Source organism: Melospiza melodia, chromosome 7 (genome assembly GCF_035770615.1).
Source record: "Melospiza melodia melodia isolate bMelMel2 chromosome 7, bMelMel2.pri, whole genome shotgun sequence".
NCBI lineage: Eukaryota > Metazoa > Chordata > Aves > Passeriformes > Passerellidae > Melospiza > Melospiza melodia.
Window position 1 is genome coordinate 28,985,904 of NC_086200.1, and position 26,980 is coordinate 29,012,883.

The window sequence follows — 26,980 nt, forward strand, 5'->3', positions numbered from 1 at the left end:
GGGAAGGGGAGAGCGGGGAAGAGCCCGGCAGATAAATCTGTTCCCAATCTCGGGCCGTGCCATGAGGGTTTGGTATTTCACAAAACAATTCCTGCCGGTAATTGGGTCCCGATGTGGGATGTTTCCCGGGCAGCAGCCTGCGGCTTGGCGTGCTGAGCTCCACAGGAACTGCAGCCGGATCCCCTGTGCTGAGGGGCGGTGTGGCACAGCCCCTGACCCCGGGCCAATCCCCCCAGAGCCATCACAGAGAACCATTGAGCTTGGAAAAGTCATCTCAGACACCCAGGGTGGGCATGGGGGGTTCTGCTGCGTCCCCTCTGTGCTCACCCAGCTCATCAGCATCCCCCTGGTTTTGGCGGTGGGTATTTGGGAGTTCTCAAAACACTGCCCATCCCTTTCCAGGCGCCTTTCTAGGTGCTTTTCCAGGCACCTCAGCCTGGCTCCAGCCATGAGCCCCCTCCCCTTCTCCCTGGCCGGCAGGATGGCAATGGAGCCCCCTGCGACTGCTTAACGTACACAGGGATAAATAAGGACCTTTTTAATGTTAATAATGATCCCACGGGCGCTGGTGTGTGGCCTGGGCTCCTGCACGGCGCTTCCTGCCCCCGGTGCTGCCCCGCCGCAGGGTTCGGTGCCCGGAGCTGGCGCTGGCTCCGTGCCCAGCCCGCGGGCACGGGCTGCGGCGGCAACGGCAGCTCCTGTGATGGTGATGATGATGATGAGCGGGAGATTTCAGCTTCCAAAACACGGCTGTGAGTCAGGCGCCGCCTTCCCACCGGTTTTTGGGTGGTCTGGGACAAGCCGGGACAAGGCGCCGGCTCAGCAGGCTCGCTGCCAGCGCGGATGCCCTGGGGCTGGCAGCGCTGTGCCGGCATTCCAGGGGGTCCGTGCCCCACGCTGGCACTGCCAGCACCCCACTGCGACGTGGGGGATTCTTTGGAATATCCCCAGCAGGGATTTATCATCTGCCGGACGTCCCCAAAGCCACCGGCATCTCCTGTCCCCCTGCGCAGGGCCCTGCGGCAAGCCGCGGCAATTTGCGCCAGCAATTTGCAGATTAAAAAAATAAAAACAAACAGCCAGGAGGGCAGGGAACGGGGGCTGGGTCTGTCCCCGGAGACACCGGGCAGAGCCACGCGTGTCTCAGCGCACGGCTCCGGTCACGGCGGGGGAGGCGGGCGAGGCTCCCGCCGGGACCCAGCGCAGCTGCGAGCCCGCCTGCCCTCGGGGGGTGTCTGTGGTTCCCCTCTGCGGTTCCCCCTCTTTGGGGGGTCACGCCGAGCGGCGGGGAGGGACGGGATGGAACAGGATGGGGCGGGATGGGGTGAGACGGGACGGGACGGGAGAGCCACACCCCGGCGGGAAGGCAGCTGGGGATGGTTGTGGGGTGGCAGCACCTGGATGTGGATCCTGGCTCCTCTGGGCGAGGGCCTGCACTCCTGGGTGCAGATCCTGGCTCCTGGATGTGGATCCTGGTTCCCGGGTGCAGATCCTGGCTCCTGGATGTGGATCCTGGCTCCTGGATGTGGATCGTGGCTCCTGGGTGCAGATCCTGGCTCCTGGATGCAGATCCTGGCTCCTGGGTGCAGATCTTGGCTCCTGGATGTGGATCCTGGCTCCTGGATGTGGATCCTGGCTCCTGGGTGCAGATCCTGGCTCCTGGATGCAGATCCTGGCTCCTGGGTGCAGATCTTGGCTCCTGGGTGCAGATCCTGGTTCCTGGATGCAGATCCTGGCTCCTGGATGCAGATCCTGGCTCCTGGATGTGGATCCTGGCTCCTGGGTGCACATCCTGGCTCCTGGATGTAGATCCTGGCTCCTCTGGGGTGGCAGCACCTGGATGCAGATCCTGGCTCCTGCACTCCCCTCCCTCCTGAATCCCCCTGATCCATACACACACATCCAGGACAAGTCAGGGAGATCAAAACACCAGGGGAGACTGAGGGTTTATTGAGGCTGGGGCAGGGTCTGCACTCCCAGATGCGGATCCTGACTCCCAGATGCAGATCCTGACTCCTGGATAGAGATCCTGACTCCTGGATGTGGATTCTGGCTCCTGGATGCAGATCCTGACTCCTGGATGCAGATCCTGGCTCCTCTGGGGCAGGGTCTTCACCCCCCTCCCTCCTGCATCCCCCTGCTCCATCCAAACCCAGCCAGGACAATCAGAGGGATCAAAACACACAGAGAGGGAGCAGTGGGATGGGGACTGAGGGTTTATTGAGGAAGGTAAATGTTGCCACAGCAGGAGGATGTACAGGGAGGTTCTGGTCTAGCCTAGGGGGTACATAAGTCCCCAGAAAGGGGATCCTGCCCTGACCTGGAGCCCTGAGCATCAGTTCCCAGCCCCTCCAGAGCTGGAGGATGTGGCAATTCCAGCTCTCTTCTCCCCTCCCATGAGAGATCTCAGCCCCTGTTCCCCCAGCCCGGCTGCCCCCAGGGTTCCCAGCCATCCTAGGGCTTCAGCCCCCCCTCCTGAGAGCGGAACCGTCGCACAACGTGATGCACCCAGTCGATGTAATTGGAGATCTTGGTGTAGATGTCAGGGAACCTGCGGTCCCCACACCTCTCCCCGGAGAAGGACACGATGCCATGAACCTTGTCCTTGAGCACCAGGGGTCCCCCGGAGTCTCCCTGCAGAATGAGGGGTGTGAGGGGGATCTGGGGGTCCCCCAGAGGGGTCAGTGAGGGGCAGGGCCCGGGGGGCACTCACAGAGCAGACTCCCTGCAGCCTGGTGCTGCGGCTGGCCGCGCACAGCATGTTGGCCGAGACCTTGCCCCTCCACAGCGTCCGGCACAGGCTCCTCTTGACGATGGTGGTGTTGGTCTCCATCAGCTCCGTGGGCTGCTCCCCGAAGTTGGAGGTGTCCCCCCAGCCCATGACGGTGCAGACAGTGCCGGGTTTCAGGTCGATGTGCGGGCAGGGCAGGCGGATCCGCTTCACGAACTCGTTCAGCGCGGCCGACCCGTTCAGCTGGGGGCAGCGAGGCTGTGGTGGCTTTGGTGCTGGGGCAGAGCCTCCATCCAGCTGCTCCTGCCTCATCTCACCGCTCCCGCTGACCCCCCGGCCCTGCCTGTCCTCATACAGAGGCTGGGCCCCCTCCCTGTCACCCTCTGCACTGGTCCCAGTCTGCTGGAGAGACCTGACCCGGCCATGGTCGGTGTGTCCTCAGTGCTTCCACCACACCCCACGGCGCGGTCCTGCTTCTCCGGAGAAGCACTGACATCTAGTGTCGGCTCGGCCCTCGTGGGGCACCCCAGCTCCTTCCCGGAGTCCTGAGACCGTGGGGCACCCAACCTCCATTCCAGAGCCCTGAGACCGTGGGGCACCCAACCTTCTCCCGGTGTCCAGGGGCCATGGGGCACCCCATCTCCCTCCTGGTGCCCTGGGGCTGTGACATCCAACCTCCCTCCCGGGGCCATGGACATCCCAGCTCCCTCCTGGTGCCCTGGGGCTGTGGACACCCAACTTCCCTCTCAGAGTTCCAGGACTGTGGGGCAGCCCAGCTCCCTCCCGGTGCTTTGGGGCTGTGGGGCACCCCACCTCCTGCCAGTGCCCTGGGGCATAGACATCCAACCTCCCTTCCAGTGCCCCAGGGCCACGGGGCACCCAACCTTCATCTCAGAGCCCCAGGGCCGTGGGGCACCCCATCTTCTCCCAAGGCCTCGGGGCCGTGGGGCACCCAAACGCCCTCTTGGTGTCCCAGGGCTGTGGGGCATCCAACCTCCTCCCGGTGCTCCAGGGTTGTGCACACCCAACGTTCATCCAATGCTCCTGGCTGGTGGGACACCCAGCTCCCTCCCAGAGCCCCAGGGCCGTGGGGCCCTCAACCTCCCTCCCAGGGCCGTGGACATCCCAGCTCCCTCCCGGTGCTCTGGGGCCGATATCTACACCCAGCATCCTGCCTGATCCTCACCTCAGCAATCACAATAAAACCAGGACCAGTGCCATTCCACTTCTGATACCCACAAGCGCTCCAAGGCTCTCCTCTCACCGTCGGCCTCCTTCTATCCACCATCATAAAACTCCCCCCAATCACACCACTGTACATAACCTCACCCTCACTAAACCCTACACTCCTAACCATCCTGGCTATCCTCTCAGCAGCCCTAGGAGGGTGAATAGGACTCAACCCCAGCTCCCTCCCGGTTTCCCAAGGCCATGGGGCACCCAACTTCCCTCCCAGTGCTCCGGGGTTGTGGGGCACCCAATCTCTCTCTCAAAGCCCTGAGGCCATGGGCATCCAATCTCTCTCCTGGTGCCCCAGGGCTTGTGGACACCCAACCTCCTCCTGGTGTCCTGGGGCCATGGACACCCAGCTCCCTCCTCGTGCCCCAGGGCCGATATCTACACCCAACATCCTGCCTGATCCTCACCTCAGCAATCACAATAAAACCAGGACCAGTGCCATTCCACTTCTGATTCCCACAAGCGCTCCAAGGCTCTCCTCTCACTACTCTACATAACCTCACCCTCACTAAACCCTACACTCCCAACCATCCTGGCTATCCTCTCAGCAGCCCTAGGAGGATGAATAGGACTCAACCCCAGCTCCCTCCCAGTGCCCTGAGGCCGTGGGGCATCCCATCTCCTTCCAGAGCCCCAGGGCCATGGGGCACCCAACCTCCTCCTTGTGTCCTGGGGCCGTGGGCATCCAACCTCTCTCCTGGTGCTCCAGGGCTGTGGACACCCAACCTCTTCCCAGTGCCCCAGGGCTGTGTGGGGCACCCCATCTCCCTCCTGGGGCCATGGGGCACCCAACCTCCTCCAGGTGCCTCCCTCCTGGGGCTGTGGACACCCCAGCTCCCTCCTGGCGCCCCGGGGCCATGGGACACGCATCTCCCGGCGGTGCAGACTCACCCGGAGCAGGCGGATGTCGTTGTCCGCGGCACCGGGGGTGTACAGCGGGTGAGGGATGGACTCGAGCACGCTGAAAATCTGCTGGGACCCCTCGGGCTCCTGCAGCCGCTGGGCTCCCAGCACCACCCGCACCGAGGGGCTGCGCCTGCGGCCAAGGCGGGGCTCAGAGGGCGCTGGTGGCCGCAAGGGACGGGGGAATGGCCAGGGGGGGCTCAAAGGGGGCAGATTGAGTGGCTGGAAGGGGGCACAGCGTGCCAAGGCTCACCTGGGAACGAAGCAGTGGGCGGCTGTCATCACCCAGCGAGGCCACACCAGGAAGCCGCCGCAGACGTGCTCGCCGTCCAGCTGGATGGAGGCCATGAAGGGCCGGGAATGGGGGGCTGCAGCCTTGCCCCCGATGATCTGGCTGCCCTGGGTGCCTGGTGGGTGCAGGGGGCGGTTGGAGGCCACCAGGGGTTGGTGTCTCCCATCCTTGGGATGTGCCCAGTGGGTGCAGGGGGCAGCTGGAAGCCAGGGTTGGTGTCTCCCACCCTGTGGATGAGCCCTGACACCCCAATTCTCTCATTACCTGCCGGAGCCAGAGCTGGGAGCAGGATGAGGATGAAGAGCCCAGCTGTGACCATGGTGGCACGGAGAGGGGACACTGCCACCACTGCTGGGGCTGCTGGGGCTGGGGGGGCCTTAAATCCCCCCAGGGGCTGAGCTTTGGGATGCGGGCGGGTGTTTCCCTCCCGCTTCCTCCTCGGGGTGCTGCTGCTTTGTGCAATTCAGGGCTCCCGTGCAGCTTTCCCCAGAGTGGGAGATGAGGGGCAGAGCAGCTCCTCAGCCCTAATTCCCTTTTTTCCTGCCATGAATCCCCTCTCCGCAGGGAGGTGGCAGCAGCGGGGCCCCAGGACACCTCTCAGTGTCCCCGGGAGTGCTGTGGGTGACACAGGGGCTGCGCTGTGCCCCCTTCCCACCCCTCTTTCAGCCCCTCAAAAACCCCAATAACCGTGGGACGATGCTGCGGGCAGAGGGGCAGTTTCCTCCCTCTGTTCTGCATCAACCTGGAGCGCAAAAAGGGGTGCAGGGATGGGGGGGCATGGGCTGGGGGGATGTGCTGACCCTCACTGCAGAGCCTGGCTCGCCCTGGGGCCCAGAGCAGAGCTCTGTCCCGGCAGCATTGGGCGGATTTCCCAACGCGGGGCGGCTCGGGGCTTCCTGCGGCAGTTGGGCCGTTGGGTTGGGAAACAGGGCAGGGGAAAGGGGCAGCAAAGAGTTCCTGCAGTGGGGCAGGACGGGGTGGCTGCACTCACAGCAGAGCGGGTTACCCCCTGGCAGGGGCTGTGCTCTGAACGCAGCCCCTCCAACCCAGCTCAGGACTCACCACGGGACCCCCAAAAAGCTCCGGGTGAGGAATGGGGGGGCCGGGACGCATCTGGGAGCCCCAGGAGCAGAAAACCCGAGCCTGGCGCGGCCGATGGGCGGCGGCAGTGGCGGGGCGCGCCCGGCAGACGGAGCTGTGCGGGAGGGAGGGAGGGAGGGAGGGAGGGAGGGAGGGAGGCGGGAGCACCGGCGCGGTCCCGACATCCCTGCGCATCCCGCAGCCCCGCCGGGGATGCCGCCGCCCGCCGGGCCCTGAGCGCCGGCACGCCGGCGGCCGCCGGCCCCGCTCCGCCGCTCGCCGAGCCCACCGGAGCCGCCACGGGACCATGGAGTGAGTACCGGAGCCGAGCCGGGGTCCCGGTACCGGGCCGCGGCTCCCCCGGGCCCCGCCGGCTCAGACCGCAGTACCGGGAGGGGGGAGCGGGCAGAGGGGGCCGGGGGGGCTCGGGACCCCCGCACGGGGCTGCGGGAAGCTCCGCCCCGTCCTACCGGGGGCTCCGACACCCCCGATGCCGCGGCACCCCAACGTGGGGTCTCATATGCCCCCGCTCCCGGGCACTCAGCACCCCAAAACCGGAGGCTCGCACCCCCCTGATTTTGGGGATTCAGCACTCCGGTAATGGAGGTTTGAACCCCCCTATGCTGAGGTCTGGGACCCCCAAAAGCGGGGGTGGGGCTCGCATCCCCCCCATTCCTGCGTTGTGACCCCAAAACTGGGGGCTCCCATCCCGGCAGATCCTGGAGCTCAGGCTCCCAATACGGGGGGCTCCCATCCCCTCTGTTTTGGGGGTCGGCACCCCCATCCCGGGGCCTCCTCGCCCCCGGTGCCGCTCAGCAGGTGCGGCCCCTCCCCGGTCCCGCTCCCGGTTTGGGGGGCAGCGGCAGCGGAGGAGGCCCCGGGATTGGGGTGCGGGGGTGCCGAGGGTGCTCGGGGTACCGGGGCTGGCAGCGGCGCAGGAATCGGGGCGAGGGGGTGGACAGGGCGTTTATTTTTGTGTTTCGAACCTGTTGTTGCTGCTGCGTGCGGTGGGGTGAGTGGGTGGGGAGAGCTGCGGACCCCTCCCTGCGCTGCGCCCCCAAACCCTGCCCTGGGGAAGCGGCTGCGGCCGGGGGGGATCCTGGTGGAGCGGATGGACAGACGGACACTGTGGGAGCCCGGCCTCATCCTTTGTGTGCTGCGCTGGGGCCCTGACCGGAGCCGGGAGGGTGGGGGAAGGACGGAGCAGGCAGAGGCCACTAGGGGCTGGTGGCCACCGGTTGTCCTGCTGGTTTTGCCCCTTTGGGGGACACCAGGAGGGTGCTCGAGGGGCTGGAAGCAACGCTGGCCCTGTCTCAGCCAGGCCTGGCGGCTCTGGTGCCCAGCATGGTGAACACCCCACTGGGGTTGGCACTGGGGGTTGCTCCGGGCGGTTTTGGGGTGCTCCTGGCCCTGGTGGGCACCTGGGTAGTGACACGAGGGGGGCTCAACAGGTCCCTCTCGCAGCACTTGGGAGCCGTGGGGGCACTGGGGAGGGGTGTGCTGGGCTCAGGGTGGGCTCTGGGGGTGTTGTGGGAGTTGTGGGGCTGGGGAGGCACAGAGAGATCCCTGTGCTGCTGGGCCAGGCTTGGGGCAGCTCCAGGGTGCCACGGTCCTGCAGGAAGGAGCCTCTTTGGGGAGGAAAACCCGTGTGTGATTTGCCAAAAGGCAGCAGCCAGGGGAAGGGCAGAGCCCGCGGGTGTGCCGTGCCCTGGGGAGGGGGTGAGGAGCTGTTGGGGATGGTGCTGGGGGCTCCTGGGCTCCACATTCACCCTGCTCTGCACCAACTCTCCCTCCCAAACAACCACAGAGGCGTGCCAAGGGTTCCTCCTTCCAGCACCTGCCAACGTCTCTTTTATTTTGAGTGAAAATCCGTGAGTGACCCCAGGTGGGGGGCACAGCCACGAAGGAAAACAACAGAGCCCCTCCAGGCACTGAGCTGCAGAGCCTGGCTGAGGGGCTGGAGGATGAGGAGGGCCCCAGGGCAGCTGGGGACATGGCAAGGTGCTGGCCTGGCTCTGTGGGCACTGCTGGGGTGGGCACTGATGGGGTGGGCACCGCGCCCTGGCTCCTGCTCTGCCTTGGCACAGGAGGAGGGTCCTGGCTGCCACCACCCACTGGTGCCCAGGGAGCTTTGGCAGAAAGTTTCCAAGTCTGGAAAAGGCTCTGCTGGTCCCTCTGGAGCTGCTCCTGTGCCCTCTGCTCCCGCTGCTGTCAGGGCTCGGGGGCAGCTGCAGATTCTGCACTCACATCTGGCTGCTCTGCTGGTTTGCTTTGCTGCTCTCCCCTTGGCTTTGAGGGTGAGGGCTCTCCTGGTCCTGCCTGCCCTGATTGGAAAGTGGCAATTGCAGGGGAAAGAGGGAGATTTCTATTTGGGAAATAACTGAGATTTCTGTTTGGGAAATAACTGAGATTTCTGCCTGGGAAATAACTGAGATTTCTGCCATGAGTCCTTTGGAAAGGCACTCAAGCCCTCGCTCTCTGCTGGCATCCAGGGAGAAATAAAACCCAGGCCAGACCCTGCTGCCTGCAGAAGGGATCAGCTCTGTCCTGTCCGTGTGTCCAGCTGGGGCAGCGCTGTCACCATTCCCAGCTGGAGCAGAGGAGGCCACAAACCCCAAAACAGCACCCCAAAACAGCAGGGCAGCACCTTGCCATGTCCCCATAACAGCACCCCAAAACAGCTCCCCACAAAAACACCCCGCAACAACACCCAGCCCTGCCTGGGGCTGGCAGATCAGGGGGTTCAGAGCTCACAGGGCCTCTCAGCTTGCTGGGAGGAACTGGGAGGAACTGGAGCAGGTTTCCTGGGAAGCTGCTGCTGTTGGTGTTGCTGCTTCCTGGCTGGAAAGAGCCCCTTTCCCCAGGGGGATGGGGGTTCGTGGGGGTGCAGCTGGGCTGGGAGCTGGGCTGGGAGCTCAGATGGGCTTCAAGCAGTGGAGGTGCCCCAGGAAAGGAGGACAGGAGGTGCACAGCCCAGATTCCTGCATCTCCTCAGTGCATCCTGAGCCAAGCAGCCCCCAGGCCCCAGACAGGAGCCACTGTCAGGCACAAGGATGAGCCTGGAGCAGGGAGAGGAGCCGGGTGGATCCTGCCCCAGACAGGTTTTTCCTTGGGTTGGGCCCAGATCTTGGGCTTGGCACCGAGCACTGAGCTCCCTGTGAGCCCCCAGGGTGTCATCCCCGTGTCCCTGCTCCTTGTCTGGGTGTCTGGGCTCTGGATCCACCTTCCTGCTGCCTCCTCGGAGCATCATCTGTGCCTGTGCTCGTGGCACTGCTGCTCCTGGCACACGGGAACACGGGGATGGCTGTGACAGGGGACAGGTGCCACATCCTGGCCAGTGCCAGCACTGCCACTGCCCCTGGGGGTGGGGAGCAGCCGGCTCCACTCCCATTCATGAATCCTGGGGGGAGTTTCCTTGCTCCTCTAACTGGAAAGGAGCTGGAAACCCCAAGTGTTTGGAGGGCACTTGAACCATTGTTTGAAAGATCTGTAATTTTCCAATCAAACTCCCTTCCCCGAGCCTCCGTTCATCAAATATTCATGGGATCCATTTTCTCCTGGCACTCCCAGCCCACGTCTCAGCCCGGAGAATCAATCAGGCAGCTCGGCTTTGCTCTAATGCATCTGCGTGGCTTTTTTTTTTTTTCGGGAGCCTGGGGCTGCCATCTCCTCCCCTCTCTGTCCCTGTCCCTGTCCCTGTCCCCTCCCCGGGTGGCTGAGGCTGTGCAGGCAGCTGGAAGGGGCACGGATGGGCACTGGGGTGATGTTGACACTGTGGGGCAGGGCAGGGGGGATGCCCTGGATGCTGGATGGATGCAGCAGGACCTGAGCACGGTCCCCACCCTGTGCTGGCCACGCTCATTTCTGCCCATCCCTGCCCATTTCTGCCCATCCCTGCCCATTTCTGCCCATCCCTGCCCATCCCGCTGTCGCTGATGCATTTGCCTTCACGGTCGATGCATGGCAGCCCCAGGGCGGCTGCAGCCCCCTCCCCTTCCCCTCCTTTCCCCTCCCTCTCCTGCCGTGGGGGCGTTCGATCCCGGCCCCGCTGTTCGTGGCTTTGTGACAGAGCTTTGCATCCTCGTCGCTCCGCGCTCCTGGCATGGAAACGGAGCTGGAAATCAGCGCTGAGCCCTCGATTGCTGCCTTTGCCACACAGCCCGGGCCTGCTCCACGCAGGGAGCTCTGCTGGGCTCCCCCAGCTCGGGTGGGGAGGGAGGGCAGGGCAGGGGAGCGGCTCCAAGCGGCTCTTCACACATTTGGATGAGCTAATGGGAAAAAAAACCGGAGGAAGGCAAATAAACATTATTGTTTCATGTCAGGCGGGGAGGAGACAAAAGGTCACGGGCTTCCCTTGTGATGGTGGGAAACGGCAGCATCAGCAGGGCTGGAAAGAGCTGGAGAGCCCGGGGAGAGCCCAGGGAGAGCACGGGGTGTGTGTGTGTGCTCACACCTGTGTGTAAGGCCAGCTTTGGGCCTGGGCATTGTTCCTGGGTGCTCCCAGGGTGTCATTCCCCGTGTCCCTGCTCCTTTGGGCTGGTGGCTGCTGAGGGCCTTGGTGGCTCCTGGGATCACTTTCCCACCCTTGCTGGCGCCCAGGATGGATCAGGAGCACCAGAACCCCTAAAGATGCCCCAGTGATGCCACAGCCCTCTGTCAGGGTGCCAGGCCTGGGGAGGGCACCCCCAATCCCTGTGATCTCTCTGCCACCATGAGCAGGAGAGCCCAGGGAAAGCACGGTGTGTGTGTGTGTGTGCTCACACGCGTGTGTGGGTCCAGCCTCAAGCCTGGGCATTGCTCCTGTGAGTCCCCAGGCCATCATCCCCCATGTCCCTGCTCCTCCTCCCTGCTCCTTGTCTGGGCTGGTGGCTCCTGGGATCACCTTCCCACCCTTGCTGGCACCCAGGATGGATCAGGAGCACCAGAACCCCTAAAGATGCCCCAGTGATGCCACAGCTCTGACTGGCGCTCTGTGAGGGTGCCAGGCCTTGGGAGGGCACCCCAACCCCTGTGCTCCCTCAGCCACCACGAGCATCCCCCCACATCCCCCTGAGCATCCCCCCACATCCCCCTGGCGCTCTCCCGTTGCCATGGCGCCGTTGCCATGGCACCGTTGCCAGGGAACCGTCGCCAGGGAACCGCCTCCATCAGTCACAAGGGCCCCAGAGACAGGGCAGGGCAGGCAGGGTGGGGGTTTTGGGGGGCTTGGGACCCCCTCACTCCACCTCAGTGCCTTGTCCCAGCAAGCAGGGACTTGGGGGGGCTTGGGGGGGGTCCCTGCTCAGCCCCCCAGGATGGATCAGAGCCCCCAGGGCAGGGTCTGAGCAGGCTCTGAGAGATTGTCCCAGCCTGTTTTGTGTCTCTCCCTGGGCCAGGAAGATTTCCTGGCGTCTGACCTGGCAATGTGGAGTCTGCAGCAAATAATGGAAAATTAAAAAAAAAAAAAAAAAAAAAAAAAAAAGAGGATGGAGGAGGGAGGAAAAAGCAGAACAGAATGTTTCAGGAATGCTGTAAAAGTTTGGATCTGTGGAATAGTGCGAGATCCAGGAGAGAAACAGGGCTGGGAGTGTGGGGGTGCCAAGGGCTGGGCTGAGGGGACCCAGAGCAGGAGGAAGACCATGATGATGGGGTGTGGGGTGGTGAGGGGACACAGGGGACACCCCAGGGGACACAGGGATGTGAGAGCAGTGCCAGTGGAGCAGTCCCAGCGTCGCTGCAAACAGCACAAAAATAACCACCACAAAAGCAACACCTTCCCCAGGGTTTGTTTGCCTGGCCTGGATTTCGTGCATCACAGGGATCCCCAGCGTGTGGGGTGAGGGGAGGACGGCGCCTCTGAGCAGCTCCCAGCTCATTGCTGCCTTCGAGGAGGGAGCAGAGGCTCCTGTGAGCCTGCAGAGCCTGTCTGAGTGGTGGGGCAGCCTGTGGGGAGCCCCTGTGAGGGCACACACATGGTGGCACATGAGGGCGCAGCCCAGGGTGTCATTTGTGGGGCTCAGCACCCCCATCTTTGTCAAACTCCCTCCCTGAGCCCACTTCTCCATCCCTTGCTCTAGGAAGGGAGCAGAGCTGATCCATCGCTGGCAATACCTCAGTGCCTCCCACCCTAATCAGTGCCACAGCTCAGCGCTTCATTAGCACAGCCTGGCGGGCAGCCAGCGGCTCCCGGGGCACATCCCGGTCCCACCGGGCACTGCCCCGCACCTGGGGCCCCGGGGCTGGGCTGGGCTGGGTCAGCACACCCTGGGGACAAGGAGGGCTGTGGGGATGGGCACAGGGGGCTGTGGGGTGGGGGATGATCCCTGATGGTCCCTGGGAGAGCCGTGCCAGGCCAGAGAGGAGCTGGCAGTGGAGGGATCCTGGCATGGCCGGGCTGCTGAGGTGCCCACGGGGTGGCACGGGGAGCAGAGGCTGCTGGCGTGTGTGTCTGGGTGTGTCTGTGTGTCTGTCTGTACACGTGTGTGTGTGTCAGTGTGTCTGTCTGTGCTCATGTGTGTGCCTGTCAGTGCACACGAGTGTGTCAGTCAGTCTGTCTGCCTGTGCACATGTGCCTGTGTACACAGCCCGGAAAGGTCACAGCCGGGGAAAGGTGTGAGCAGCCAAGAAAGGGGATGGAAATTGGAATGGAAAGCGTGAGCCAGATTGGAACACGGGGCAGCCAGCAGGGCCCTGCTCCAGGCCCTCACAGCCCCAGCATCATCCTGCTCCAGCATCATCCTGCTCCAACCCCTCACAGCTCCAGCATCATCCTGCTCCAGCACCATCCTGCTCCAACCCCTCACAGATTCATCATCCTGCTCCTGCCCCTCACAGATCCAGCACCATCCTGCTCCAACCCCTCACAGATTCATCATTCTGCTCCAACCCCTCACAGATTCATCATCCTGCTCCAACCCCTCACAGCCCCAGCATCATCCTGCTCCTGCCCCTCACAGATTCATCATCCTGCCCCTCACAGCCCCAGCCCCTCACAGCCCCAGCATCATCCTGCTCCAGCACCATCCTGCTCCAACCCCTCACAGATCCAGCATCATCCTGCTCCAGCACCATCCTGCTCCAACCCCTCACAGATCCAGCATCATCCTGCTCCTGCTCCTCACAGATTCATCATCCTGCTCCAGCCCCTCACAGCCCCTGCCCCTCACAGCTCCAGGCCCTCACAGCTCCATCATCCTGCTCCTGCCCCTCACAGCTCCATCATTCTGCTCCTGCCCCTCACAGCCCCAGCATCCCGCTCCTGTCCCTCACAACTCCATCAGGGCCCTGCTCCATCCCCTCCGTGCTCACAGTTTCCATCTGCCCCACAGCAAGACAGTGTCTGCATGAGCTGAGTGCTCCAGGGGCTGGGCAAGGCGGGATTTGGGCAGGATTTGGGCAGGATTTGGGCAGGACAAGGGGTAAGAGGTGCCTGGAGGAGCCGAGCGGTGAGGGATGCTTGGCTCCAGGGTAGCGAGGAGGAAGCAGATGGTCAAAGGGAAGGGCTCAGCCTTGGTCAGTGTCCCACAGCGCCAGTGTCACAGCTGTCCCAGGGACCTGCCACTGCTGTCCCCGCTCACAGCTGCTCCCTGCTCTCTCCGCAGGGTCGTGGAGGCCAGCACCCTTCAGCAGGAGAGGCTGCAGGCCATCGCGGTGAGTCCCTCCCTGCCCCAGGGCAGCACCCACGGCACAGACACGGGCAGGAGGAGGTGCGGGAGAGCTGGGGCGGGCGCTCAGCCACACACCGGGGTCCCCAGCAGCTGAATGAGGGCTCAGAATGGGGCTCCCCTTGGGGTGTCACAGCTTGAGACGGGGACAGAGCGAGCAACAGGCAGCTGGGAGGTTTAATTAACGAAGCAGCGCCTTAACGAGCCCCAAGTGAGGGAAATGAGTGATGGTTCCTTCCCCAGGAAGGGCTGAGGATGCTGCTCTCCAGCCATGCCTGGCATGAGCACTAGATTATATCTATTATATTAATGATATTATTATAAATAACTCTATTATATAAATATACATTATATATATATATAAATTATAAATAACTAATTATAAACAACTCTATTATATATTATATTAATAATATTATTATAAATAATTATATAAATATACATTATAAATATATATAGAATTTATAAATAACTAATTATTAATAACTCTATTATATATTATATTAATAATATTATTATAAATAATTATATAAATATACATTATAAATATATATAGAATTTATAAATAATTAATTATAAATAACTATTATCTATTCTATTAATAATATTATTAGAAATAATTATATAAATATACATTATAAATATCTATTAAATTTATAAATAACTAATTGTAAAGAACTATATTATATATTACATTAATAATATTATTATAAATATCTCTATTATATAAATATATATTATGAAGAGATATCGTATATAAAATTACAAATAACTAATTATAACTATATTATATATAAAATAATATATTATATATTAATATATATATTAATAATATTATTATAATTAACTATATTGTATAAATAGATATTATAAATAGGTAATATAGATTAAATTGTAAATAACTAATGATAAATAACTATATTATGTATATTATATTAATAATATTATAAATATCTCTATTATATAAATATATTATAAATATACCTAATATATAAAATTACAAATAACTAATTATAAACAACTATATTATATATATTATATAAATAATATGATTAAAAATTACTCTATTATATAAATATATATTATAAATATATATAAAAATTACAAATAACCAATTATAAATAACTATACTATGTCTTATATTAATTATATTATTACAAATATCTCTATTATATAAATATACATATTATAAATATGTATAAAATGATAAATAACGAATTATAAATTACTATATTATATAAATATATATATTATAAACACGCATAAAAATTACAAATAACTAATTATAAATGACTATATTATATATATATTATAAATATTATTATACATAACTCTATTATATAAGTATATATTATAAATATATATTATATATATAAATTACACATAACTAATTATAAATAACTATACTATGTCTTATATTAATAATATTATTAAAAATAACTCTATTATATAAATATACATATTATGATTATGTATAAAATGATAAATATACATATTATGAATAAGTATAAAATGATAAATAACGCATTATAAATTACTATATTATATAAATATATATTATAAACACGCATAAAAATTACAAATAACTAATTATAAATAACTATATTATATATATTAATTAGGGAGCAGTTGGGGCCCTGCTGATTGACCCTTCCCAGCTCAGAGCAGGGCAGGGGAGCTGCTCGAACCCACCCAGCGCAGCCCCAGTGCCCGGCCCCGCCGGCAGCCACCCGATCTGTGCCACACAAAGGGCAAATTGTTCTGGAGCAGAGCAGAAAGCGCCGGCTCTGACTCTGCTGAAATGATCTGGAGCAGCCCCAGGACGGCTGGCAGCGAGGGGGGGACGAGGCAGAGCCCGCGGGGCCAGCCCAGGGGACGGTGACATTTGGAGGTGACATTTTGAGAAATCCTCCACACCCTCAATGCCTCGGTTTGCCCCAGAGAGAGCAGGGATTCGGTACCAGCTTTGCCGTGAGGTGTTCCTAAGGCTGGTGTGAAAAAACACTTTGTTTTAAAATTTTAAAAGTTTAATAATAATAAAATGGTTATAAAAATAGAAGTAATAATAATAATAATAATAATAATAATAATAATAATAATAATAATAATAATAATAATAATAATAATAATAATAATAATAAATATACTATAATAATTATATTAAATATTCATTATATATTATTAAATACATATAATATATAATATATGATATATGATATATGATATATGATATATAATATATGATATATAATATATAATATATAATATATAATATATAATATATAATATATAATGAATTATATATAATATATAATATATTATATAATGAATTATATATTATATATAATATATAATATATTATATAATGAATTATATATTATATATAATATAATATATATTATATATAATATAATATATATTATATAATGAATTATATATTATATATTATATATTATATATTATATATTATATATTATATATGATATATTATATATTATATATTATATATTATATATCATATATCATATATCATATATCATATATCATATATTATCATTAAATATATTATATTTTAATATATTTAATATAATAGTAATAATTAGTAATGATAATATATAATATAAAAGTAGTAATGATAATGGATATAATATAATAATTAGTAATGATAATAGATATAATATAATAATTAGTAATAATAGTTTTGACAGTTTGAATTAGGACAATATGAGACAATAAAGACAAAGAGTTATGGACAGTCTGGGTACCTTTTTCTAGGCAGCATAAGCCCAAAAAGGGACACAGTTAACAAAGGATTGACCCTTAAAAACATTAGCCCATTGCATATTCCTACACTTCATACATGATGCATAAATTCCATTCAAACACAGGATTCTGTCTGGTCAGTGTCAGCTTCTTCCTCTGAATCCTGACTGAGCGAGGTGGGAAGAAGCTTGTTCCTTCTGATAAAAAGGCAATAAATTCTCTTTCTCTGAAAGATTCAGGTGTCCCGTGGCTCTTACCTCGCTGCAATTCCTTTCTTTAAAAAAAAAAAGTATCCTTACACAGCATCATTTCTATTTTAACATTTTGTTATAACCTAAAACTACATTTACCACTCTACTTAAGGGAATTAACACAGCATCACTCTCTAACACAACACATACAATAATCATTTCAATATTTGCCAAAAGCCAATCACAAAATGCACATTTTTCACACCGCGAGCCCCAGTCCCTGGGGTTCCCCCTTGGCCCCGGTGCTCTCCCCTCCCCGCACCGACCCCTCTGTCCCTGCAGGAGAAGCGGAAGCGTCAGACGGAGATCGAGAACAAAAAGCGGCAGCTGGAGGATGACCGGAGGCAGCTGCAGCATCTCAAGGTGAGAATCCCCCCCTGGAGACCCCCGGGATCCTCCCCTGGCTGGGGAGGGCAGGATGGTGACCCCCCTTTTTGTGCCCCCACCCCAGTCCAAGGCTCTGCGGGAGAGATGGCTCCTGGAGGGAGCCCCGGCTTCTGCCTCCGAGGAGGAAGAGGCCATGAAGAAACAGATGCAGGAGGATGAGGTGAAGACCAAGGAGCTGGAGGAAACCATCCAGAGGTAACAGGGCCGGTGTGGGGATGGATGTTGGGGTGCAGGTAGAGGGCACAAAAGTCCCTCCAGAGACTCCCCTGGCCACCCCTGGGCATCCCTGGGCATCCCTGGGCATTCCTGGGCACCCCTCCAGCATCCCTGGGCAGGTGGGTGCTGAGATTCAGGTGCTCGGGACAAGGCAGGGCACACTGAGCTTGGAGCTGCTGTGTGACCGTGTTCACAGGGGTCTCAGTTTGAGGGGAGAGACGAGGATCTGACTCCGTGTTTCAGAAGGCTTGATTTATTATTTTATGATATATGTTACATTAAAACTATACTAAAAGAATAGAAGAAAGGATTTCATCAGAAGGCTGGCTGAGAATAGAATAAGAAGGAACGATAACAAAGGTTTGTGGCTCAGCTCTGTTTGTTATAACCTAAAACTACATTTACCACACTACTCAAGAGAATTAACACAGCATCACTCTCTAACACAACACATATAATATAAACACAGCTGGGCTGTGATTGGCCATTAATTAGAAACAACCAACATAGGCTAATCAAAGATCCACCTGTTGCACTCCACAGCAGCAGATAACCATTGTTCACATTTTGTTCCTGAGGCCTCTCAGCTTCTCAGGAGGAAAAATCGCAAGGAAAGGATTGTTCATAAAAGAATGAGGAATGCAATCAGTCCCGTGGAGCCGCTAATTACCGAGCACGGTGCACACACACACACACACACAGGGGTCAGGCACCAGGGGCCATTGTGTGCTGCTAATGGTGCAATGCATTCCTGCCAGAGCAGGGTGAGGAGCCCGGGGAGCTCTGCCGGGGCTGCAGCCCTTCCATGGGATCCGTGGGGACTGCCCCGAGCTCTGCTGCGTCCCAGAGGGGCTGAGAACTGAGATTGCCCTCGTGGAAGCTCAGCCAGGTTTGGAGGGACACGTGCAGGAGCAGAAGGATGATGGAGCAGCACCAAGTGTGCAGGGGTCACTGTGCAGGGGTCACTCTCCCTGCCCAGTGCCCATGGTGGGGTCTCTGCCATCCATTTGGGGCTGACCCCGTTGGCTTTTGTGTTGGGGTCTCCAGCTGGTCACAGTGACCCCGAGAAAAGTTCAAAAATCTCTTTTCTCAGCCCAGTGCTTGAAGAAGGAGTCAGGGTTCTTAATTTCTCGGTCTCAAGGTTGTTTATTGTATCTTATCTATAAAATTCTTTCTCCTGTCCTGCCGAGATCTGCCCAGCAGGACAGTTCCAGGCACTCTGCCTGCCCCCAGGGCAGTGTTATGTCTTCATACTAAAAACTACGTGTACAATGTTTACAACTCCTTCCCAATACCTATCACCTGTGTTAGTGAGCTTCTACTCCAAACCAATCTGTAAGTGCCACCATCACAGCAGAAGATGGAGGCCAAGAAGAAGAAGAAGGAGAAAGGCTGGACACACCCAGTTCCCTCCATCTTGCCTCCTGAACCCCCATTCCAAAAACCCCAAAATCTCCTTTTCCACCCTGTGATAACTTCACTAATATTCTGCCTAAACTGTTGTGGCTTGCTGATCTTCATATAAGGTTGGTGATATTCAAACCCACAGGTGTTTTGGGCTCTGTGCCAGGGTCTCTGAGCCCCCTGGCAGGGGTCCTGCCTCAGAAGGGATGTCCTGGGTTCCCACAGTTTTCCCCTGCAAAGTGGCAGCCATGCCACAGTCTGTGTGCCCCTGCACCCTGTGGGGACAATCTGGGTGTCCCCTCTCCCCTGCCCTGTGTGGCTGCACCCCATTTCCCCGTCCCACACTGCCCTCAGCCCTGGCTCTCCCTGCAGGCTGGAGAAGGAGCTGGAGATGCTGGAGAACAGCAGCTCAGTGGCCTCGACCAAGGAGAACCTGGCAGAGGCAGCAGCCAAGGAGGAGAAGAAGGCTGAGGCTGTCCCCAACACGCAGAAGGTGGGCAGGGCTGCTGGCCATGGGGTCGGGGTGCCCATCCCTGGTGGGTTTGGGGGGCTGTGGGGGGTGGGTGTGCACGTAGAGGGTCTATGGCAGTTCCTGCAAGCTCCTTTAACCTCTCCCTTCTGTTTTTTGCAGAGTCCCCTGGGCACAGTTAAGGGTAGGTAAATCCTGATCTCTCGGCTGTGTTTCAGCACCAGCCCTGCCCTCCTGCTGCCCTGAGGGCAGGATGGGTGGGCAGAGCCAGACCAGGGCCCTGTCCCCGTGTGCCCTGGGTGGGGGAGCCCTCCCGGGTGCCAACCACGGGGGCACACACCGGGGCACAGCCGGTCTCAGGCGGTGCCTCCTCTCCATCTCCAGCTGACAAGAGGCTCTCCAGCAGCCCCATGAAGGCAGTGGAAGGCAGTGAGATGATGAAGGCGGGTAGGTGCCCGCTGAGCTCCCTGCAGGCTGCTCCCCCTGCCCTCTGTGCCACCCTCAGCTTGCTCGACGCCTTCCCCAGCCCAGGGCACTGAACATCCCTCCTTGGTTCTGCTTCCACCCCAACCCACGGCTGGTTCGTGGCTCAGGGCCCTGCCCTGAGCCCTGCTCGTGTTTCTGCTGCAGTTCCACCCTCCCTGCTCTGTTTGCAGCTTCTCTGGGCAGGCTGAGGCAGCAGTGCCAGGCACAGGGAGCTGTGGGGCACACGGGGCTGGGGGGGTTTGGGGCAGAGCTCAGACTGGCACCAGCACGGGGCAGAGCCCATTTGGGGTCCTTGGATGGGGCTGAGGGGACCCTGCTGCTGGCCAGGAGTGGAATGGAAGGAGAGATGCCAAGAGTCACCCATGCCATGGGGGCAGAGGGGCTGTGCCAGCACCAGCACCCTCATGGGGGTTGCACCTTCCTGGGCATGAATCTGGCCCCCAGCCAGGCCCAAGGGCAGCACTGCTCACTGCCTGGACAGACGGACACAGCCCCAGAAGCACAGCAGCCGTGCAGGTAAGGGGATGGCAGCAGCACCAGGATGGACACGGGTACCAGGATGTGCCAGGGGTGTCACACCTGCCTCTGCCATTGACTGCTCCTTGCTGCTGCCTTGCTAACACTGCTGGGCCCTGCTGGGCACCTCAGAGCCCTGCTGGGACCTGCTGGGCACTGCTGAGTGCTCCTGAGCCCTGCTGGGCACCACTGAGCCCTGCGGGGATCTGCTAACATCACTGAGCCCTGCTGAGCATTGCTGGGCACTACTGAGCCTTGCTGAGCCCTGCTGGGCACCGCTGGGCACTGCTGAGCATCACTGGGCACCACTGAGCCCTGCTGGGCACTGCTGAGCATCACTGGGCACCACTGAGCCCTGCTGGGCGCTGCTGAGCATCACTGAGCATCACTGGGCACCACTGAGCCCTGCTGAGCCCTGCTGGGAACCACTGACCCTTGCTGGGCACAGCTGGGCACCACTGAGCCCTGCTGAGCATCACTGGATACTTCTGAGCCCTGCTGAGCCTTGCTGAGCCCTGCTGAGCATCACTAAACCTCGCTGAGCACCACTGAGCCCTGCTGGGCACCTCTGAACACTGCTGAGCCCTGCTGAGCATCACTGAGCCTTGCTGGGCACCTCTGAACACTTCTGAGCCCTGCTGAGCATCGCTGAGCCCTGCCAGCCTTGCTGGGCACTGCTGAGCATCACTGAGCCCTGCTGGGCAGCGCTGAACACTTCTGTGCCCTGCTGAGCCCTGCTGGGCATCACTGAGCCCTGCCGAGCCTTGCTGGGCACTGCTGAGCTTTTCTGAGCCCTGCTGAGCACCACTGAGCCTTGCTGGGCACCTCTGAACACTGCTGAGCCCTGCTGAACATCACTGGGCACCTCTGAGTGCTCCTGGTCCCTGCTGAGCTCCACAGCCCTGCTGCCACCCTCAGAGCAGGGCACGGGGAGGGCCAGGGCACCGTAACCCGCGCTGTCCCCTCTGTGTCCCAGCCATGTACTCGGTGGAGATCACCGTGGAGAAGGACAGAGTGACCGGGGAGACCAAGGTCCTGTCCAGCACCACCATGCTGCCCCAGAACCACTGCGTGCAGGGCGTCAAGGTGTACGAGGACGAGCTGAAAGGTATGGGCCAGGGGACAGGGAGAGGCCACCCAAACGTGCCAGGAGGGTGAGGAGGTGTGGGAGCTGCTCCTGAGGGCAATCCCTCACCAAGCCCAGCCCGGGGGATGGCAGGATTGTCGTGGCAGCACGGTGGGGATGGTCCTGGTGGTTTGCACATCGTGACCCTGCACTGCTGGGGAGCAGAGAGGAGGATCTGTGCTGTCCAACACTGTCCCATGGGCAGGGAATGTGCTGGCCTGTCCCACAGGCTGGCTGATGGGGATGGTGAAAATGCAGCACCAGGGACTGGTCCCTGTCTGCAGCTCCTGCTGCTTTTGGGAACATTGGGAACCTCTCCAGAGGATCATCATGGTGGCAAGGACCCAAATGACCATCGTGGTGTCAAGGACAAGCCAAATCCAAATGACCATCATGGTGGCAAGGACAAACCAAACCCAAATGACCATCATGGTGTCAAGAACCAGCCAAATCCAAATGACCATCGTGGTGTCATGGACCTGCCAAACCCAAATGACCATCATGGTGGCAAGGACCAGCCCACCCAAGGAACCATTGTGGTGGCAAGGACAAACCAAACCCAAATGACCATTGTGGTGACAAGGACAAGCCAAACCCAAATGACCTCGTGGTAGCAAGGACAAACCCAAATGACCATCATGGTGGCAAGGACCAGCCCACCCAAGGAACCATTGTGGTGACAAGGACAAGCCAAACCCAAATGACCATCATAGTGGAAAGGACAAACCAAACCCAAATGACCATCATGGTGGCAAGGACCTGCCAAACCCAAATGACCATCATGGTGTTGAGGACCTGCCAAACCCAAATGACCATCATGGTGGCAAGGACCAGCCCACCCAAGGAACCATTGTGGTGACAAGGACAAGCCAAACCCAAATGACCATCATGGTGGCAAGGACCTGCCAAATCCAAATGGCCATCGTGGTGTCATGGACTTGCCAAACCCAAATGACCATCATGGTGTCAAGAACCTGCCAAATCCAAATGACCATCGTGGTGTCAAGGACAAACCAAACCCAAATGGCCATTGTGGTGACAAGGACAAACCAAACCCAAATGGCCATCGTGGTGGCAAGGACCAGACGTGGAAGTGGAGCATCCTACTGGGAACTGTGGTGGAACAAACCCCTGTTCAAGGAAAACACAGCGCTCCCATTCAGCCCCTCTGTGTGGCCATGGCCATGCCAGGCTGGTCACTGTCCCTCACCCTCTGACCATCACATCATGGCCCAGGTCAAGAGGAGAGCACAAGGAGCCCTTGGCTGCTCTGGCCGTGGCATCTCTGCCCCAGTGCCACGAGCAGTGGGGTGGGAGAGCCCCATGTGGTGGGGACACTGTGGGGCAGCAGCTGCCCAGCATCCCTGGGGGCTCAGAGGTGGCAGTGGTGACCTGGCAGAGTGTCACAGCAGCCCTGGCTGCCAGCAGACACCGTCCTGCCGTGGCAGCTTGGCCTGGCAAACAGCCCTGGCTCCTGCAGGGCTGGCTGGGCCTGAGGCTCTGGGAACAGCTCCTTCCACTGGGCTTTTATTTATTTCAGTCTCCCTGGCTGCTGCCAGGTGATGAGAGAGGGTCTGGCAGCAGCTCTGGGATGTTGTGAGAGTCCCAGCCTCAGTGGCAGCACCTTTGGAGATGAGAAGGGGTCACACAGGATCTGGGTCTGATAGCAGGAACTTTGCCAACTCATTTGGTGCCCCCATCCCGAGCTCCTCTCGCCTTTGGAGAGGGAAAGGGGTCACTCGGTGACCACAGAGAGGATGGTTGGGATGCTGTGAGAGCGCCAGCCTTGGTGGCAGCGCCTTTGGAGATGGGGAGGTCACTCTGTGACCACACAGGGGAGGGTTGGGATGCTGTGAGAGTCTCATTCTCAGTGGCAGCACCTTTGGAGAGGGGAAAGGGTCACTCAGTGGTCACAGAGGGCAGGGATGGGATGCTGTGGGAGCCCCAGCCTCAGTGGCAGGACCCTTGGAGATGAGGAGGTCAGTCTGTGACCACAGAGGGCAGGGTTGGGATGCTGTGGGAGTCTCATTCTCAGTGGCAGCACCTTTGGAGATGGGGAGGTCACTCTGTGACCACAGAGAGGAGGGTTGGGATGCTTTGGGACTGCCAGCCTCAGTGGCAGGACCTTTGGAGATGGGGAGGTCACTCTGTGACCACAGAGGGCAGGGTTGGGATGCTGTGGGAGTCTCATTCTCAGTGGCAGCACCTTTGGAGATGGGGAGGTCACTCTGTGACCACAGAGAGGAGGGTTGGGATGCTTTGGGACTGCCAGCCTCAGTGGCAGCACCTTTGGAGAGGGGAGGGCTCCCACAGCCCATCTCACGGCCGCAGCCCGAGCCCCTCTGACCGTCCCTCTCCTGTCCCCGCAGTGGTGCACGCCGTGAGCGCCGAGGACGGGGCCCTGCAGAACGGGGCTCACCCCCTGAGCTCCTCCGAGGTGGACGAGCTCCTGCACAAGGCGGACGAGGCCGAAGGGCGCCAGAGCCCGGCCAAGGGCGGCGCGGGCAGCCAGAAGGCCACGCCACGACGGGAGATCACGGGGCTGCAGGCCAAGGTGGCACCGGGCGAGGGGACAGAGGGCGGCCAGGAGCAGCAGCAGCCCGTCACCATGATCTTCATGGGCTACCAGAACGTGGAGGATGAGAACGAGACCAAGAAGGTGCTGGGGCTGGAGGGCACCATCAAGGCCGAGCTGGTGGTGATCGAGGATGCCGAGGGCAAGGCCGAGCCGGCTCTCAAGGACCACACGCCGCCCAACGGCACCGCCCTGGAGCCGGCGCTGCCCCAGGGCGAGGAGGGCTCGGCGGGGCACGGTGCCAACGCCACGGATGCCAAGGAGGCCGAGCAGGAGACAGACGCGAAGAAGCAGCGCTGCAAGTGCTGCACGGTGATGTGAGCCCCGCGCCGAGCCCCCCGTTCCCCCGTCCCACCGGACACCGGCCCCTCTCTCTGCACAGCCGGGGACATCCAGCGCGGTGCCAACGGCGGGGATGCCCGGTGCCAGCCCCGTGCCGCCCCCACCAGCGCTGCCCGTGGTGTTTATTAGTGCCCCCCTCGCCCCGTGCCCAGCACAGCCCCGCTGCCACCGACACCGCCCCGGAGCCGCCGGGGGATGGAGCCGCCGGGCAGGGGATCGGAGGACGTCGCTGTGTCCGTGGATGAGTCCCCGGGAGCTGCCAGCCCGCGGTGGGCATGGGAGCCAGCCCCGTGCCAGCCCCGTGCCAGCCCCGTGCCAGCCTCTCCCTCTGTGCCTCCATCACCCAGCTCAGCAGGGCGAGGTTTTTCTCTGCTGGCCGCTGGCTGCCCCTGGGCATCTCTGCTCCATCTCCTCATCCCTGCGCTCTCCAGGCCCTCCAGGGCAGGGTGTGCCCAGGGCAGCGTCCATCCCTGCCTGGCATTGGGCTGTGCTGATGGCCAGAACCACCTGGGGCACCTGCAGGGCCTGCTCTGCACCCCCTGGGCTCAGCTCCACATCTTGGAGCCCTCACTGTGCCAGCTGAGGGGGCTGAACTGTGCCCGTGTCCCACCAAAGGCAATGCCAGTGAGGGAAGGGCATGGGGGGCATCATCCATCCCTGGCTGGCACTGGGCTGTGCTGATGGCCAGAGTCACCTGCAGGGCCAGCCCAGGCTGTCCCCAGGCTGTTCCTGAGCTCAGCTCCGTGTCCTGGAGCCCTCACTGTGCCAGCTGAGGGGGCTGAACTGTGCTCGTGTCCCACCAAAGGCAATGCCAGGGAGGGAAGGGCACGGAGGGCATCATCCATCCCTGGCTGGCACTGGGCTGTGCTGATGGCCTGGGGCTCCTGCAGGGCCAGTCCAGGCTGTCCCCTGCTCCTCCTGGCACGTCCTGGAGCCCTCCCTGTGCCAGCTGAGGGGGCTGAACTGTGCCCGTGCCCTGCCAAGGGCAGTGCCAGTGAGGGAGGGGCAGCTTGGGGGGCTCAGCCCTGTGGGGCAGAATGGGCTGGGGGTCCTGTGGTTCCTCTGGCAGCGGCAGCGTGACCCAGCCTCCTGTTCCCTTCTTGTCTCTGCCGCGCTCTGGGCTCCTGGGCTGCAGCTTTGGGGTCCCCAGGGTGGGGGGGCAGCCCAGTTCACCCCAAATTGGGGCGCTGGGAGCTGCCAGGGGTGTGTGGTGTCCCACAGAGGGGCTGCCCCACCCTGCACCCCGGCCCTTCAGTGGGGATTCCACCACCAGCACCAGCGTTTCCTCCCCACTGACACCAGCTGGGGCAGGCAGGGGGAGCCCCCCATGGTCCCCAGTGCCCACATCAGCTGCCCCCGAGCTCTCCAGGAGCTTTGGGCAGGGTGAAGGATCCTTCTTTAAACGTGAGAAGGTTCTTTCTGCCCTGGGGGTCCCCCAAAATGTGTGTGGGGCAGAATCCAAGCTGCCCAGCCCACCAGGACACCGCTGGTCAAACAGCCAAGGATGGGGCTCAGCTCCCCCAAGGATGGGCCTTTCCTTCCCCCACACTCCCCCTGTGTGAGCAGTGCCACCCCGTGTCCCCGTGCCACCCCTGGTGCCCGCCAGGTGCCCCCCAGGCTGCGGTTTTGTCCCCATTGGAGTCACTGTGCTGAGCCCCATGGGAGAGGCAGGGCTGGGTTAGGGGGGTTTGGAGGGCACTGCCAGGGCAAGGGGGGTTTGGGGGGCACTGCCAGGGCAAGGGGAGCCTCTCGTGCCCCTCCATGCCCTGCTGGGCATCGCTGCAGCCCCATTGCTGCAGAGCAGGGCACGGCCTGGGGGCAATGTCACCCCACATCACCGCCCACCCCACCCCATCCATCCCACCCTGCAAACCCCCCCAGCCCCAAACTGGGGCTCCCTCCCCTCCCTGGCACCCCCCGCCCCTCATTTGGCCCTGGGGGTGCTGGGGGGGCAGGATGAGACCCCCGGGGGGGGTGTGGGGTGTGACAGGAGCGGGTGCTGGGCCTGGCATCGTCCCCACCCCGCCCCACGCCCCCCTGTCCCCTCGCAGCTCTGCTGAAGTGCACTTCCCGTGCCCCTGAGCTTTTCACTTGTGCCGAAGCCCCGTTTGAATTTCCCCTTCCCCCATCCCATCCCATCCTCCCCACAGCCCGTTGTTTGTAAAACACCCAAAAACCGAGCAAATAAAACCGTGTGGACAACCAGCCTGGAGGCACTGGGGGTGCTGGGAGGGTGAGGGTGGCAGGTCTGGGGTGGGTTCTGCCGTTCCATCGTTGTGTGGGCAGAAAATGGGGGGAGAGAGAGGGGTCTGGGGTACCCGGGAGGAAAGGGATGAGGGGGGATGCTGGCCAGGCAAAGGGGGCATGGATGCCCCAGGTGCCATCACCATGTGCCCAAGGGTCTCTCTGTCCATCTCCACGTTGTTGAAGGCCAGGGCAGGGATTCCAGAGGGGTCTGGGGCACCCAGGATGATGGCAGGAAAGGGGTGATGCTGCCCAGGTAAAGGGGACTGGATGCCCCCAGGTAAAGGGGACATGGATGCCCAGTTTCCAGGAT

General features: G+C 58.3%; 2 protein-coding genes across 3 annotated transcripts; one reads left to right on the forward strand and one right to left on the reverse strand.

Annotated features, from left to right (window-relative positions):
- Positions 1–2,454: 2,454 nt before the first annotated feature.
- PRSS57 (serine protease 57) lies at positions 2,455–5,236 on the reverse strand. The gene is made up of 4 exons (XM_063161319.1): positions 5,127–5,236; positions 4,862–5,006; positions 2,714–2,974; positions 2,455–2,634 (listed from the first exon to the last, which is right to left on the reverse strand). The coding sequence occupies exons 1-4, from the start codon at positions 5,219–5,221 to the stop codon at positions 2,455–2,457; spliced, it is 681 nt and encodes a 226-aa protein (XP_063017389.1). The 5' UTR covers positions 5,222–5,236.
- A 1,241-nt stretch (positions 5,237–6,477) lies between these two features.
- Positions 6,478–26,628, forward strand: PALM (paralemmin). 2 transcript variants are annotated; one of them, XM_063160993.1, is made up of 9 exons: positions 6,478–6,557; positions 13,826–13,874; positions 17,185–17,265; positions 17,354–17,484; positions 19,282–19,402; positions 19,541–19,562; positions 19,763–19,825; positions 21,357–21,488; positions 23,876–26,628. In XM_063160993.1, the coding sequence occupies exons 1-9, from the start codon at positions 6,553–6,555 to the stop codon at positions 24,400–24,402; spliced, it is 1,131 nt and encodes a 376-aa protein (XP_063017063.1). In that variant the 5' UTR covers positions 6,478–6,552; the 3' UTR covers positions 24,403–26,628. The 2 variants fall into 2 exon arrangements, with proteins under 2 accessions (XP_063017063.1, XP_063017064.1); XM_063160994.1 differs by lacking the exons at positions 19,763–19,825; positions 21,357–21,488.
- The last annotated feature ends 352 nt before the right edge of the window (positions 26,629–26,980 follow it).